The 13295-nt window shown below is 40.1% G+C and overlaps 1 protein-coding gene across 1 annotated transcript; it reads right to left on the bottom strand.

Annotated features, from left to right (window-relative positions):
* Positions 1-11329: 11329 nt before the first annotated feature.
* On the bottom strand, positions 11330-12655 carry LOC147455329 (mavicyanin-like). Its single transcript, XM_086515235.1, has 2 exons — positions 12348-12655; positions 11330-11954 (listed from the first exon to the last, which is right to left on the bottom strand). Exons 1-2 carry the CDS (start codon positions 12532-12534, stop codon positions 11533-11535), a joined length of 609 nt encoding a protein of 202 aa, XP_086371361.1. The 5' UTR covers positions 12535-12655; the 3' UTR covers positions 11330-11532.
* Between the last annotated feature and the right edge of the window lie 640 nt (positions 12656-13295).

Here is a 13295-nt window from a genome sequence, read left to right as displayed (position 1 = left end):
CTCAAGCTTGAGCAAGGTTCCCACAAACACCTTAATCAACTTAGTTAGCAAGCATGACAATCACCTCATGCTTGGGTAGGATTCCCACCTCAAGGTCAGCCCTAGCTTGCCTAAGGTCAAAGAACTTTTTAACACTAACTTGGAGGTCTTTAATGAAGCTAACCCTAAGGTTTTTAAGCTTTATTAGGTAGCATTTCTCTTTAACATACCATCTCTCATTTAGACCTCTTTAAAATCATTTGGTTTGGTTAGATATTAGATTTTATGGAATTACCTCTTTCTTGAAATTGTAGTCATCCTCAACTATGAGGTAGAAGAGATAAAGTCTTAGTCATTAGTTTACGTTTCTTAGCGGGTGGAGGTTCTCTTTTCACGTTACGACATCATTCCAAAATGGATGATTAGTACATTTGGTGCTTGGGAGACGTAGCTACCGCAAGCATGTCTGCTCTTTAGTCCATATCAAACTCCTAAAGTAGACTGACAAATTCTACTTGGTCTTTGAGTGACGTCTTCATCAAACATGATTCTAAGCATGCACACTATTTAAATTTGTGCACAAAAGAGGATTAGTCTTATAAGACAAAAAAAATCTTCATTTATAAAGCATTTACATTTGATTACTCTAGTGTAGCATTGTAATCATTGACAAGGTTCATACTATCCTTAAGTTGTATTCCTTGCATCCATCTAGCATTTTCAAAAGTATAATTTTTGAACTTAATAAGATACCTTCGGATAATCTTACCATGTCGTAGTGCTTTGTCTTCATGCCAAAGGATAGCTTCAGGTTGTAGCACCTCTTCTTGGTCTTTGATTTTTGGAGGATCTTCAATAATTGGTTCTTTTGGTGGATCACCTTTGTAGGGCTTAATTAGGCTCACATGAAAAGCATTGTGTATGAGCCAATGGCTGGGCAACTTGAGTTGATAATCCATGTCATTGATTGGCTTCAAGATTTGAAATGGACCATAGTATCTTTTTTCTAGTTTACCATAATACTTTTGATGGCCCGTAGGATTTTTGCCCGTCGTTTGCCTCAATCGAGCCTTGGAAAACTTAAGTAAGATCCAATTATTTTATTTGAGTGTTAAGGTCCTTCTGTGCTTGTCAGCAAAAAAAAATTTCCTTTGTTGAGAGATGGATATAGCCTCCTTAACCTTTTGAAAAAATTCTTGTAGGTCACGGCTATACTCATCAGCATCGAAGATCTTCCTATTGTAGCAAGGGACTTTTAGGTCTTCCCTCTATGATCTCAAAAGGTGCTTTTCCCGTAGTAGTATGGACAATATTATTGTACGCATACTCTACAAGGGGTAAGTACTTCTTCCATTGTGAGCGATGATCTACTTCTGTAACATAAGTCTTTAGTAGATCAATTATTGTAAGATTGGCTATCTCACTTTGCTATCCATTTGTGGGTGATAGGCCAAAGAGAAATTCAATCCTATACCTAGATTTTCAAAGAGACCTTTCCAAAAATTAGATCATTCTAGGATCTCCATGTGAAATGATGGATGTTGGTAATCCATGGTGTTTAAAAATCTGAGATATGAAGAGGGCTGCCATTGGTGTGCCTTAATAGTCTTTTTAACAAGAATAAAGTGTGATTGCTTGCTAAACCTGCTGACTATTGTCCATATTCCCGTATTCCCATGGATAGACTTGGGTAATCCAAAGATAAAATCCATGGGCATACTCTCCTATGGTGAATTAGGGATTGGCAATGGCTGGAGTAATCCAGGTTTCTTCCCTCTATCATACTTAGTCTTTTGTCATACCACACATTTTGAAACATACTCTTGTATGTCCACTTTCAAGGTAGGCCAATAGAAGTACATTTCTACTCCTTGAAGAGTAGGTTAAATGCCTCTATGTCCCACATAGGGAGGAGCATGGGATTCATACATGACTTTCTCACAAAGGGAGTGGGTAATACATAGCCTATTGCCATGGAGAAGATAACCATCCTGCAAGGTGAATGGTTCCTCTTTCTTTTCCAAAGCAAGGGCTGGCATTACATCTTTAAAGTCAGGGTCAGTAGCATACTCATTTATCATAGAAGATAGATCATTGTGAGTTGCTATAGACACCACATTAACTTTTGGTCGTTGTGAAAGTGTATCGGCCACTTGATTGTGCTTACCAGCAATGTGAGAAATATGAAAATAAAATTGCGAAAGAAAATTTGTGCACCTCATTTGTTTGTCAAAAAGCTTGGTTTGCGTTGTGAATTACTTGAGACTTTGGTAATTTGTTCATAAAATGAATGGAGTCCCAATAAATAGTGCCTCCATGTGTCTAGGGCATGTAGAACAGCTAAAATCTCTTTCTCATAAATGCCCAAGACCCGTTCATCCGTATTGAGCCTTCGGCTCTCATATGCTATGGCATGCCCTTCTTGAAGCAAGATTTCTCCAAGACAATCACCACAAGCATCACATTGGACCTCAAATGGCTTTGAGAGATCCGGAAGCATAAGGGCTGGTTGAGAGGTAAGCCTCTCTTTGAGCTTGGCAAAAGCATTTTTCTCCTTAGCAATCCATGAATATTTAACATTCTTCTTTGTTAAGTCATGTAATGGTCCTACTATTTCAGCAAATCCATGAATATTTAACTTTCTTCTTTGTTAAGTCATGTAATGGCAAAAGCATTTTTCTCCTTAGCAATCCATGAATATTTAACGTTCTTCTTTGTTAAGTCATGTAATGGTCCTGCTATTTGAGCAAATTTTTCTATGAAGCATCTATAGTATGCACACATACCAATAAAGCTTCTTAGCTCATGTAGATTCCTTGGATTAGGCCATGCCTTTACTTCCTCTAACTTTGATGGATCCATGCAAATACCATCTTGAGATATAATATGACCTAAGTATTGAATCTCTTGAAGGAAAAAAACACTTTTCTTTTGGTTGACAAAAGGCTTGTTCTCCCTCAATGCTTGAAAATTCACTTGGAGATGTTGCTTGTGTTCCTCCAAGGACTTGGAATAGATGATAATATCATCAAAGAACACTCTAGTGAACTTGCAGTAGGGTCTAATTATTTTCTCCATCAAAAAATTGAATGTGGTTGGTGCATTGGTCAAGCCAAAAGGCATGACTAGATATTCATAAAGACCAAACGTTGTACAAAATGTAGTCTTTAGGATATCTTCATCCACTATCCTTATTTGATGATAGCCACTTTTAAGGTCAATCCTATTGAAGTAGGTAGAGCCTTGTAGCTTATCAAACAGATCTTCTACCCGAGGCACGGGAAATATATTTTTGATAGTGATATGGTTTAGTGCTCGATAGTCCACACACATATGGTACGTACCGTCTTTCTTTTGCACTAAAAGGATTAAAGAACAAAAGAAGCGTTGGACCTCACCATCCCTTTGTCTAACAATTCTTGTACTTGCCTCATGATATCCTCTTGTTGAGCTTTGGGAACTCGACGATAAGGAGGCTTATTAGGCGGTGAGCTTCCTGGTAGGAGCTCAATTCGATGATCATCATCCTCTCGTTTTGGAGGTAAGTCCATAGGGATATCATGGCAATGCAAACATCTTGGAATCCATTTAGAAAAGTAGACAAGTCTAATCTCTTCTTGATTCCTACCATTTTCATTTGATAAATCATTAGCGTCACTAGTGGATTCTTTGACAAAAATCATGTACATAAAAACCTAGCTTTTCATTGACTTATCAAAAGCCGATGAATTTACAAGTGGTATGGTACAACTAGACTCATTAGCATATATTTACATGCTCTTTCCTCTGAAGGTGAAGTAGATTCTCCTTTCAGGGAACTTCATGTTGGCAGCCATGCGGTTGAACCATGGTGCCCCTAGGATAGCATCCTCATGTTGAAGAGGAGAGATGAAAAAGTCTTCTTTGTTGACATAGCTTTGGACATGAAGCCTCAACTTCCCAATCAAGGGATTAATGGAGGCTTGTTGTCCCTTGAAAGCTGTGTCAGCAGTTACAATATCTCCCATCTCAAAAGGTTGAATGCCCAACTTGGTGGCCAACTACGTTGATATGAAGTTATGAGTAGACCCAGGTTCAAACAAGATGAAGGCATCATGTTCCCTAACCTTTCCCCAAGCATAGGAGAGAGGTGATCCTTTGCAATGAGCATCCTCTTTTGGAGCTTCGATGGTGGAAGCTCTACTGGAGTCTCATTACAGGCATTTCTCTTGGGCAAGAATGATAGCTATGTCCTTGCTCCCCACACTTAAAACATTTATGGTCCTTGCAAAACGCTTCAAGCTCTTTAGGAAAGAATTTGTTTTTGCCTTTGTAAACTCCCTTCTCCTTGGACCAATTGTTGTTGTTATTGTTATTGGAATTGCCTTGGGAAGAATTTTGGGCATTGGTTTTACCTTTGCATCACTTTTGTCTTTGTTTTCCATGGGCTTGACATTCTATCTAGCCCCTTGTTGAAAATTGGTACAGGAGGCAACCATAGTGTGGTGGATTACTTTGGTGATAGAACCAGGCCATTGGGAGTTGACATACTCGGCCATTTCTTCAGGTAATCTCGCACAAAATTGTGCTTTTGCTCGGTGGTCTATCTTTTGGAAGACAGTAGCCTTGAGATGTAAATCCCAAAACATGTCCACATATTTGTGAATAGAATCATGGGAGAGAAGCTTCAAACTACACCATTTGGTAAGTACTTTGTCCTTTGCATCGCTTGCAAGGAATTGTTTCATGATGGAAACTAGTAGAGTTTTCCATGTCTTTGGGGCTTCACCATTGCCACGAAGGTTAGCCCACCATTGGCGAGCTGGTTTTTGGAAGTGCATTGCTACATGGCATAGTTTGGAGGACTCCATGAAGCCCTCATCTCGAAAGGCCGTATCGAATTGCTGGATGAAGGCCAATACTTTGTGAGTGACACCAAAGGTGCCATCATAGGTAAGAAAAGAGATACTCTTTCTTGCCTCTTTGAACTTCTTGAGCTTTTGTGACCTTCGCCATGCATGGTATGATTTGTGATGTCCTCCCATCTTATATTCTCTAGGAGAATAGCCATAGCTTTCGTCGGAAGAGGAGGAAGGTGAAGAAGAAGGAGAAGAGGGTGACCTCTTTCTTTACCTTTTCTACCTTTGTTTCCTCTCTTCCCTTTTGGAGTGAGGAGGAGAGGAGCCACATCTTTAGAGGAACTTAGGGATTCAATACGTTCTTGTTCTTTGTATATATGGGAGAGAGTCTTATTTTGGGGGGTCTCATCAAGAGGCCTCCTAAACTCTCTCTCCTCTTGGACAGGAAGGGAAATCCCGTAAGCACGAAGTTATTGAGTAACTTCGGCTTGCAAAGCAGGGTTGCCCATATCTTGCTGCAACCTAGTAACAAGATAATTGACAAACATAAGGGCATCATCATTAGCACCTTTATGTGAAATCAAAGTTATCAATGTTCATTCTACTCTCTTGGTTATTGTTAGCCATGCTAATTATACTTATGTGTTTACTTAGTGTATTCTTTGGCAATTCAAAACCTTAGTTGCTACTCCTCTTACCCTTTGAAAATAAGCACTTAAGTATCTACACCCATGGATCGAATTGATTAATTATAGAGAGTAGTGGAGTGGGTCTAATATTACAAAATTGTTGAGGGCTAGCTCCTTTCGGACTTCTTATGGCTTAATAATGGTAAAGCTATAGGCAAGTCTAAAAAGATCCCATTATTAAGACCAAAGGTCTCGAGGTGTGTACTATGTCCCACATAGTGGCCTCAACAAAACTGATAATAGATCCCAATCCCACTTAACCTAATATAATTAACAAAATCAACCATTAATAAACTACTTAAGGACTTCTCTTCTTAAGCAAGAAAAGAGAAACCAATTGGTCTGATACCAATGTAATAGAAATGGCCTATGAACTTTTAGAATGGTGGAATTAAGAGAATTAGAGTGAGCATTTTTGTGAGATTACTTTGAGAACATAGAGGGTGAACTTAATTGATGGTAGCAACATAAACATAGTACTTTAATTAACTTGGCATGAACAATACTTCTGCAAGAGAGAGTATTAGAGAACATGACAATATTTGAGGATCAAATTTACTTGGAGCCGGTCCCCTCTCCAAAAGGCGTTTGTATTATAGATTCTCCCATCACGAGAAACTTGATACAATACAATCTTTGTGTTCCTTTTGTGACCTAGGTGATACAATGAAGATGGAAAGCTTCAGGCATCATGAGAATAACATAAACTTTGCAAAAAACATTAACTATCCCAAGCCTCAGTCCCAAGGCCTCAAACACCTTCAAAGGTGGAGAGAGCTAGCGGGGAATGAGGGTACGGAAGAGGAAAAATTATTCATAGGAGAAAGAAATATTTCCTCACTTATCATCACTCTTCTTGCTTAGCATAACATAATAGCATAGTAATGAAGATGAAGAAGATGGCAAGCTTAAGCATTGAAGCATGGCTCTTGGTTGGATTTGCATTCCATAGCCAAGAGTGTTGGTGTAGGCTCTCAACTTCTCAACAAGCTTGGAGAAGGAATCTCTTGCACTTTGTACTTCACACCATGAGAGAGTGTGTGTGTGTGTGGGAGAGTATACCCCCTCTCATGCTTGGTCCACCCCTCTCTCTCTCTTTTGTATTATTTAATTATATCATTTGGACATGTGTCCTTTTTTTTCTTTTTGAGAGAAAGAACTTAATTATTTATTTTTATGCATCTAAATTCTCATTGGTTCCCTTTTAAGCCTATCCAATAGGATTCAAGCACATCATGAGGGCCAAATGGGAAGAATCTTGCCATGTGTCTTTTATGCTTCTTAAGATATCATGTTTGAATTGAACACTTCAAAAACCTTAGTTATTTAAGCATGAAAATCTTTTATGTCTCTTGAGAGATCATGTTCGAATTAAACACTTCAAGAACCTTAGTCATTTCACGATGAGAAGCACCTCAATCTTGGGCAAGGTTCCCACAAACACCTTAAGCAACTTAGTTAGCAAGCACGACAAGCACCTCATGCTTGGGTAGGATTCCCATCTCAAGGTCAACCCTAGCTTACCTAAGGTCAAAGGACTTTTTAACACTAACTTTTGGAGGTCTTTAATGAAGATAACCCTAAGGTCTTTAAGCTTCATTAGGTAGCATTGCTCTATAGTAGACCATCTATCATTTGGACCTCTTTAACCTTGGCCCCATGTTGAGACAGATCCTTAAGCACATGTCTATATTTTAACCCTCGTTCCCATTAAATGATCAATTTAATATGAGAAAATCATTTGGGTTGGTTAGATATTAGATTTTATGACAACCGTCAATATATCTATATATTCCTTCACTCTCATGATCTGTAATCCAAACTCTCTCAACAAAATTGGTCTTTATCAACTGCAAGTTTGGAAGATCCTTTATGGATGGATGCTCATCTATCGTTGGGATCTCGAAGCTTCTATAAGCTAAGTATGAATCTAAAGTAGACATGATTTTTGGGCTTAATAGATCTAGCTCGATGTAAGAAGACTTATTCCAATGTGTTGAAGTTCTTTGGTTGGAAAAAAAGTCAAAACTATGTCCAAAACCACAATCGTTTTTTGACAATTCTGTCAAATTGTCACTTTTAGACACCACTAATTTTCGATGCATTTTTAAGTCTTAAACAACGTTTTTTTGAACGTTGACTAACAAGGATTGGTGCAAAGGGTCCTTAATTGTTCAAGGGTTGCACTAAACTTTGTAGAGCTACTCTAGAGCTTCGTTTTGTCAATCTGTTTTTCTAAATCCGATACAAGGAGCTCAGGTTATGGGCCAAAACAGTCTTCTATTGCATTCAACCTTCCTGTGGGTGAATTCTGGCTTTGGTCCACTTACACATGTTCAAATTGGTTTTGGAATGATATTTGGGATTCTAGGGTCAAAAGGAAGGCCTCTGACTGGTCAAAGTTCTTGTATGTCCTCAACCTGTGCTTGGAGACTTCATACGCATATGATGTCTCTTGACTTAGAATTCCTCCAAACTTTAAATGTAGACTATCCTTGATATACTCTAACCAGTCCAAGTCTCAGTTTATGATTCTGACACTTTTAGTCAGGTCTATCACTTCTTTTTCTACTTGGTTGCTTGCAACTTCCCAAGGTTAGCTAAGACAAAAGTGATCCAAGTTGAATGAAATTTGGTCTCTATGCCTATTTGATGATGGCAAATGCTTCTGTAAGCTCAAATGTAATTTTTGGCTTCTAATTTGGTACTTGAGACATCATATGCGTGTGATGTTTTTTGTGGCAAAATGAAGTAACTTTTATCCAAAGACTCTTTTTACTTAAGCAACTATCAACAACTTTCAGAATTCAATTTCAACACTTTTTGTGCAAGTTATGGTCAATATAAGCTCAAATGTGCTCCAAATGCAATGAAATTTGGGCTAGGGACTTCTTTGATGCTCTAGGACACTAGGGTACACTTAGATGTCTAATTTGACACAGATTTGGTCTCTAAGACATCATACGTGCATGATGTCTTTTGGTTCATATTTCACTTCTACTTCTTCCCAAGGTGCTCCTTGATGCATACAACAAGAATATGTGCTCACAAAAAATTTTGGATGTCAAAATTACTCAAAATCACAAATTTTCACCTTTACGTTCTTGAATTTGCAAAAATCTCCTTAAATTCAAAGATATGTATCCAAATGAGATGAAATTTTGCAGACAAGCTTAACACATCATTTTCAAACCTCTTGTGTGGTCAAAAATGCAATTGGACTTTCAAATCTTGACATGAGACATCATACGCTTATGATGTCTATGCCCAAACTTTGGTCTCTAGGCCTGTTTTGTGGTGCTAAATGCCCTGGTATGCTATGATGTCAGATTTGGTCCCTAAATTGCCATTAAGTTATCATACGTGTATGATGTCTAACTTGCCAAATTGAAGTGAAACTCACTCTAGAGGTCTCCCACCTCACAAGCAACTCACAATAGCTTTTAGGATTCAATTCCAACACTTTTTGTTCTAGATATGATCAATTCAAGCACTGACAAAGCTAACAATAACTTCTCTGCTTTCCATTCACAAAATTGACCATGGAATTGTGGAATAGATTGTTGTCTAAAAGACAAATTAGCCACTACAATAGAGTTTTCTATCAACGACTGTGAGAAAACATGTAATAAAAGATCACAAAATCTACAGATCATATTCAAGAAGATGTTAAATGCCATCAATGATGAGTGTATATAATATGAGTCAAGAAAAGCATGACTCCAAAAGTGCACCATTTCAAATTGTGATGTCTATTATCAATTTGAAATGGACATATATGGTTGTACCAAGCATGATATCCAAAATGTTAGCTTCAATTATCAATTAACTTATTTGCTTTCCATCCACAAAATTGGCCATGAAACTATGGAATAGATTGTTGTCTGGAAGAAACATTAATCACTATACTAGAGTTTTCTGTCAGAGATTGTGAGAAAACATGTAATAAAAGATCACAAAATCTACATATTATATTCAAAAAGATGGTAAATGCCATCAATTATAAGTGTATAATATGAGTCAAGAAAAGCATAGCTCCAAAACTGGACCATTCAAATTGTGATGCCTATAAAAATTTTGAAATGGACATATGTTGTACCAACCATGATATCCAAAAATTGTTAGCTATAGTTATCAATAACTGTTTTGCTTTCTATCCACAAAATTGATCGTGGCACTGTGGAATAGATTGTTGTCATTATAATAGAGGTTTGTTTTTATCAGATATTGTGAGAAAACATGTAAGAAAGTACACACGCAAAGAGTCTTTCACACACTCTTTGGTGGCTAATAAGCAAAGTAGTTCCCTTTGAATTCATAAACATAAGCTTCCGTTACCTTCCATGATAGAGTATCAAGCATGTCAACTATAGCTACTATATTGATCCTTTCTATCAATACCATAGACTAATCTCATCTAGCTCCTCATCGCCACTAAGTGACACAGAGCATTTATTTTGTGGTGTGGGGGGGGGATCAATGGCCACGGTTTGTGGATGAGATCTCGGAGCAGACTAAACCCTGACGATGCAAAAATCAAGGCAATACAGAGACTCTGGCGCCCCCATGACCTGTGATTCGAATCCACCACCTCGTGCCTTGGCTTTGTGATGCATGGTTAACCACCTCACCCATACACACGCTATGTAATTTCACCCGTTTTCATGAGGTGGTATTCTCAGTTAACATGCACTGTCTGAGTTTTTGGCGTTTGATTCGTGTCCAGGTTTATTTTTTAACTTACACCTATGGCTGCGATCTCCTCTGCTTTCATGTGTGGACTTCCGTAGATCCCTCATTCGCCTTCAACTAATGCTAGATGTTACTTAGTGATCCTTAATGTCTTATCTGGTTACAGATCGATTACTCTAGAAATTCTAGTTCTCAATCTTCCTAACCTACGTCATTTGGGGTTTTGGAGCACTTGAATGCTAGAGATCTTAAACATCTATGTGGGATTTTTAATTTTGTTTTGGTTCTAGCAAGATGTGAATGATTCACATCCCAAGAGACCTCAACGGTCTATGTGAGTTTGTTGCAAGTAACACAAGGTCTTCAATGAAGCCTCGGCCATGGGATCCACAGTGGGTATGCACGTAGACGCCAACAGCCTCTTAAGGTGGTTTGAGACGCTTGGCCGCAATCCGAGACACACTTTTTTTCGGACCGCCCATTCGCCTCGAGATTCCCACCGAGGACTCACATCGCACACACAGCGCCGACGAGCGGCCGCCATGGCCTTGCTTAAGGAAGACCTCCCTCACGCCTTCATATGCCTAATGGGGCTCATGATCCGCGTCATATACCTCAGTAGCTGCTTGCAAGACCCCGCATGTGGGGTTTCTTTGTGCCACGTGGCAGCCCGAAGCCCCTTGAGCCTCGAAGGCATTTGAAAAATTTGAAAAACATCTCCCTAAAAAACCCAACTTCCAGCCTCTTTGAACCTGTAGCACTTCCCTGCTCACATGCTCAATGAGCAGTCTCTTGAGCTTAGTGGGAAGAACTCCTTGCGGCTCCGGATCCCACCACTCAGACCCCGTGTTAGATAGTGCTTTGGGGGGGGGGGGGGGGGGGGCTAAGAAAGCAACTAAGAATTAATATGTGTTCCACTATCCCATAAATTATATTATAATAGTAATAATACTGCTTTCTTCAAGAAAGAATTCAGGGAATTTGACTATACATTTGGGAAAGGGAAAGCATCGAGCACAAGTTTACAAGAGGTGTTCAACTTTCAAGACATTACAGTACCCGATCAATAGGCGCAGACTCCAGAGAGAGAGAGAGAGAGAGAGAGAGAGAGAGTCTAGAGACCAACTTCACTAGGAAAGAAATAATTGCATGAAATTAATTAGAGGGGGCTCCTGAATGTATGGCTGTACAAGCTGTCAGCCGCCTTCTTGATCAGCTTCAAAAAATGACCAACAAAGTTTAATGTATAATGGATGTATCGCATGCTCTTCACACAAGAGAAAGTTCAGCAGATGCTTGTAAAATGGAGTGCGGGCTAGTGAACTTAACTATGATCATAGCAAAGAAGATAGAGAGATGAAAAAAGTGATCACAGCATAAGCTACATTGGATGCAAAGGTGGTGGATGGTGGTGCTGATGCGATTGCTGGTGGGATCGCCCCTGCCGGACTTGGCGCAGGCTGTAGGGAGGGGGACAATGTGGATGGTGCCAATGTGGGTGCAAATCCTCCAGAAGAAGGGGAGCTAGAGATGGAGCCACTAGGACTGGATTGCACCTTGGCTTGAAACTTTTGGCCCTCCTCACAATGTTCCCCTACTCCATCAATGAAGTAGTAATTTCCTACCTTTGCGAGCTCGATTGCGGTCGTCCCACTTGGATCCTCGTATTTGACCAATGGATTGCTCTTGTTGCAATATCTGAAATCACTCCTTGTCACCTCCAATACAGTGTGGGCCTTGGGCACATAGTTGAACTCTGCATTGAAAGGGTGGAAGTTAGCTCAAAGAGCATCAAGTGCAAGAAGAAGCAAGCAAAGTCACAATTTTGGACAAAATCCCCACAATGTGACTTACCTCAACTTGTGTGAGGGAGGCGCCGCATACCTAGCTAGGTACGATTGGCAAGGGGGGCGGGGGGGGGGGGGCCGTAGTCCCCTGCCGCCAATCGTACCTAGCTAGGTATGCAGTGCCTTTCGAGCAGAAGCTCATGATGTTATGCATTGTATGAAAAACACTGAGAAAGACTCCGTTTTCCTACATGAGAAAATTTCTAAATCTTCTTGTGAGTGTGTGTGTGTGTGTGTGTGTGTGTGTGTGTGAGAGAGAGAGAGAGAGAGGTGAATGCATGTATGCACAAAACCTCAGTTACCTAGCGTGTCTCCAACCTTGAAGAGAGTGTTGGCAGCCCAGTCGGTGTAGTTAACCTTGGCACGAGAAGGGGTAGTCCAGCCAGCAGGGCCGCCCACTGTGTAGACGGTAGCAAATGACAGCGGCACACAAGACAGGAAAGAGATGGAGAGCAGAGAGAGCAGCAGCAAGGAGGCCATTGTCGCCATAGCCCCCAAGAAATGCTTACAATAAACACATACAGCTGAAGAAGGCTTAATTAATAATTAATTAGATTAAGGTTCCACCCTCACCAATCTCATCTCATCATGAAAGAAAACTGAGCAGTGACCAGAGCTCAGAGAGGTAGCAATATATGTACCAATAGCCTGTTGGCTGCGCTACAGGACCGTTGCACCTGCTGTCCCTGAGGTAGCGCACCATAATGCTTACCTGTCAGGCCACGTCAATCGACTAGCCCATGAGCTGGAATCCCACTTTGGCACCTGGCTCCTTACGTGTCCCCTTCGGGGAATTCCCGGTTCCCGTTGCTGTCCACTGTCGCGCGGCATGACCGTTAGTTTTGTGATAGGTAGCTCACTGTCGCCCGTGCTCTTCTGTCGACAGTCGTATGTGCGATTCCACGTGCCCCATCTTTTCTGTTTCCAAATTCCATGATTCATCGCCTCCAAGAATGAGTGTTCCGGAGAAATGATTTTTGCAACCATATATAATCACTTTTTGGTTTGCCCAAAGGGCTGAGGGGCTTCAGGCTTTAGAGGCGACTTGTCTTTTTTGCTGGCTAAAAATATAATTTATTTTATTTTTGGGTGTCCATGAGTGAAAGTGAAAGGTTTTTGAGTGAAAGTAGGTAGTGGCTACGTTCAAAGTTGACTCCACCTCCAGGATGTCCTTAGTTCTCTGTCGGGAAGTAGCCGGGTATGATCGTAAAGGGATAATGGAAGACTGCTCTAATTTTTGCATCTAATGG

Source organism: Adiantum capillus-veneris, chromosome 6 (assembly GCF_014529385.1).
Source record: "Adiantum capillus-veneris isolate H3 chromosome 6, ASM1452938v2, whole genome shotgun sequence".
Taxonomy (NCBI): Eukaryota; Viridiplantae; Streptophyta; class Polypodiopsida; order Polypodiales; family Pteridaceae; genus Adiantum; species Adiantum capillus-veneris.
The sequence above is the reverse complement of the archived record's forward strand: the minus strand, read 5'-3'. Positions and strand labels throughout refer to the sequence as shown.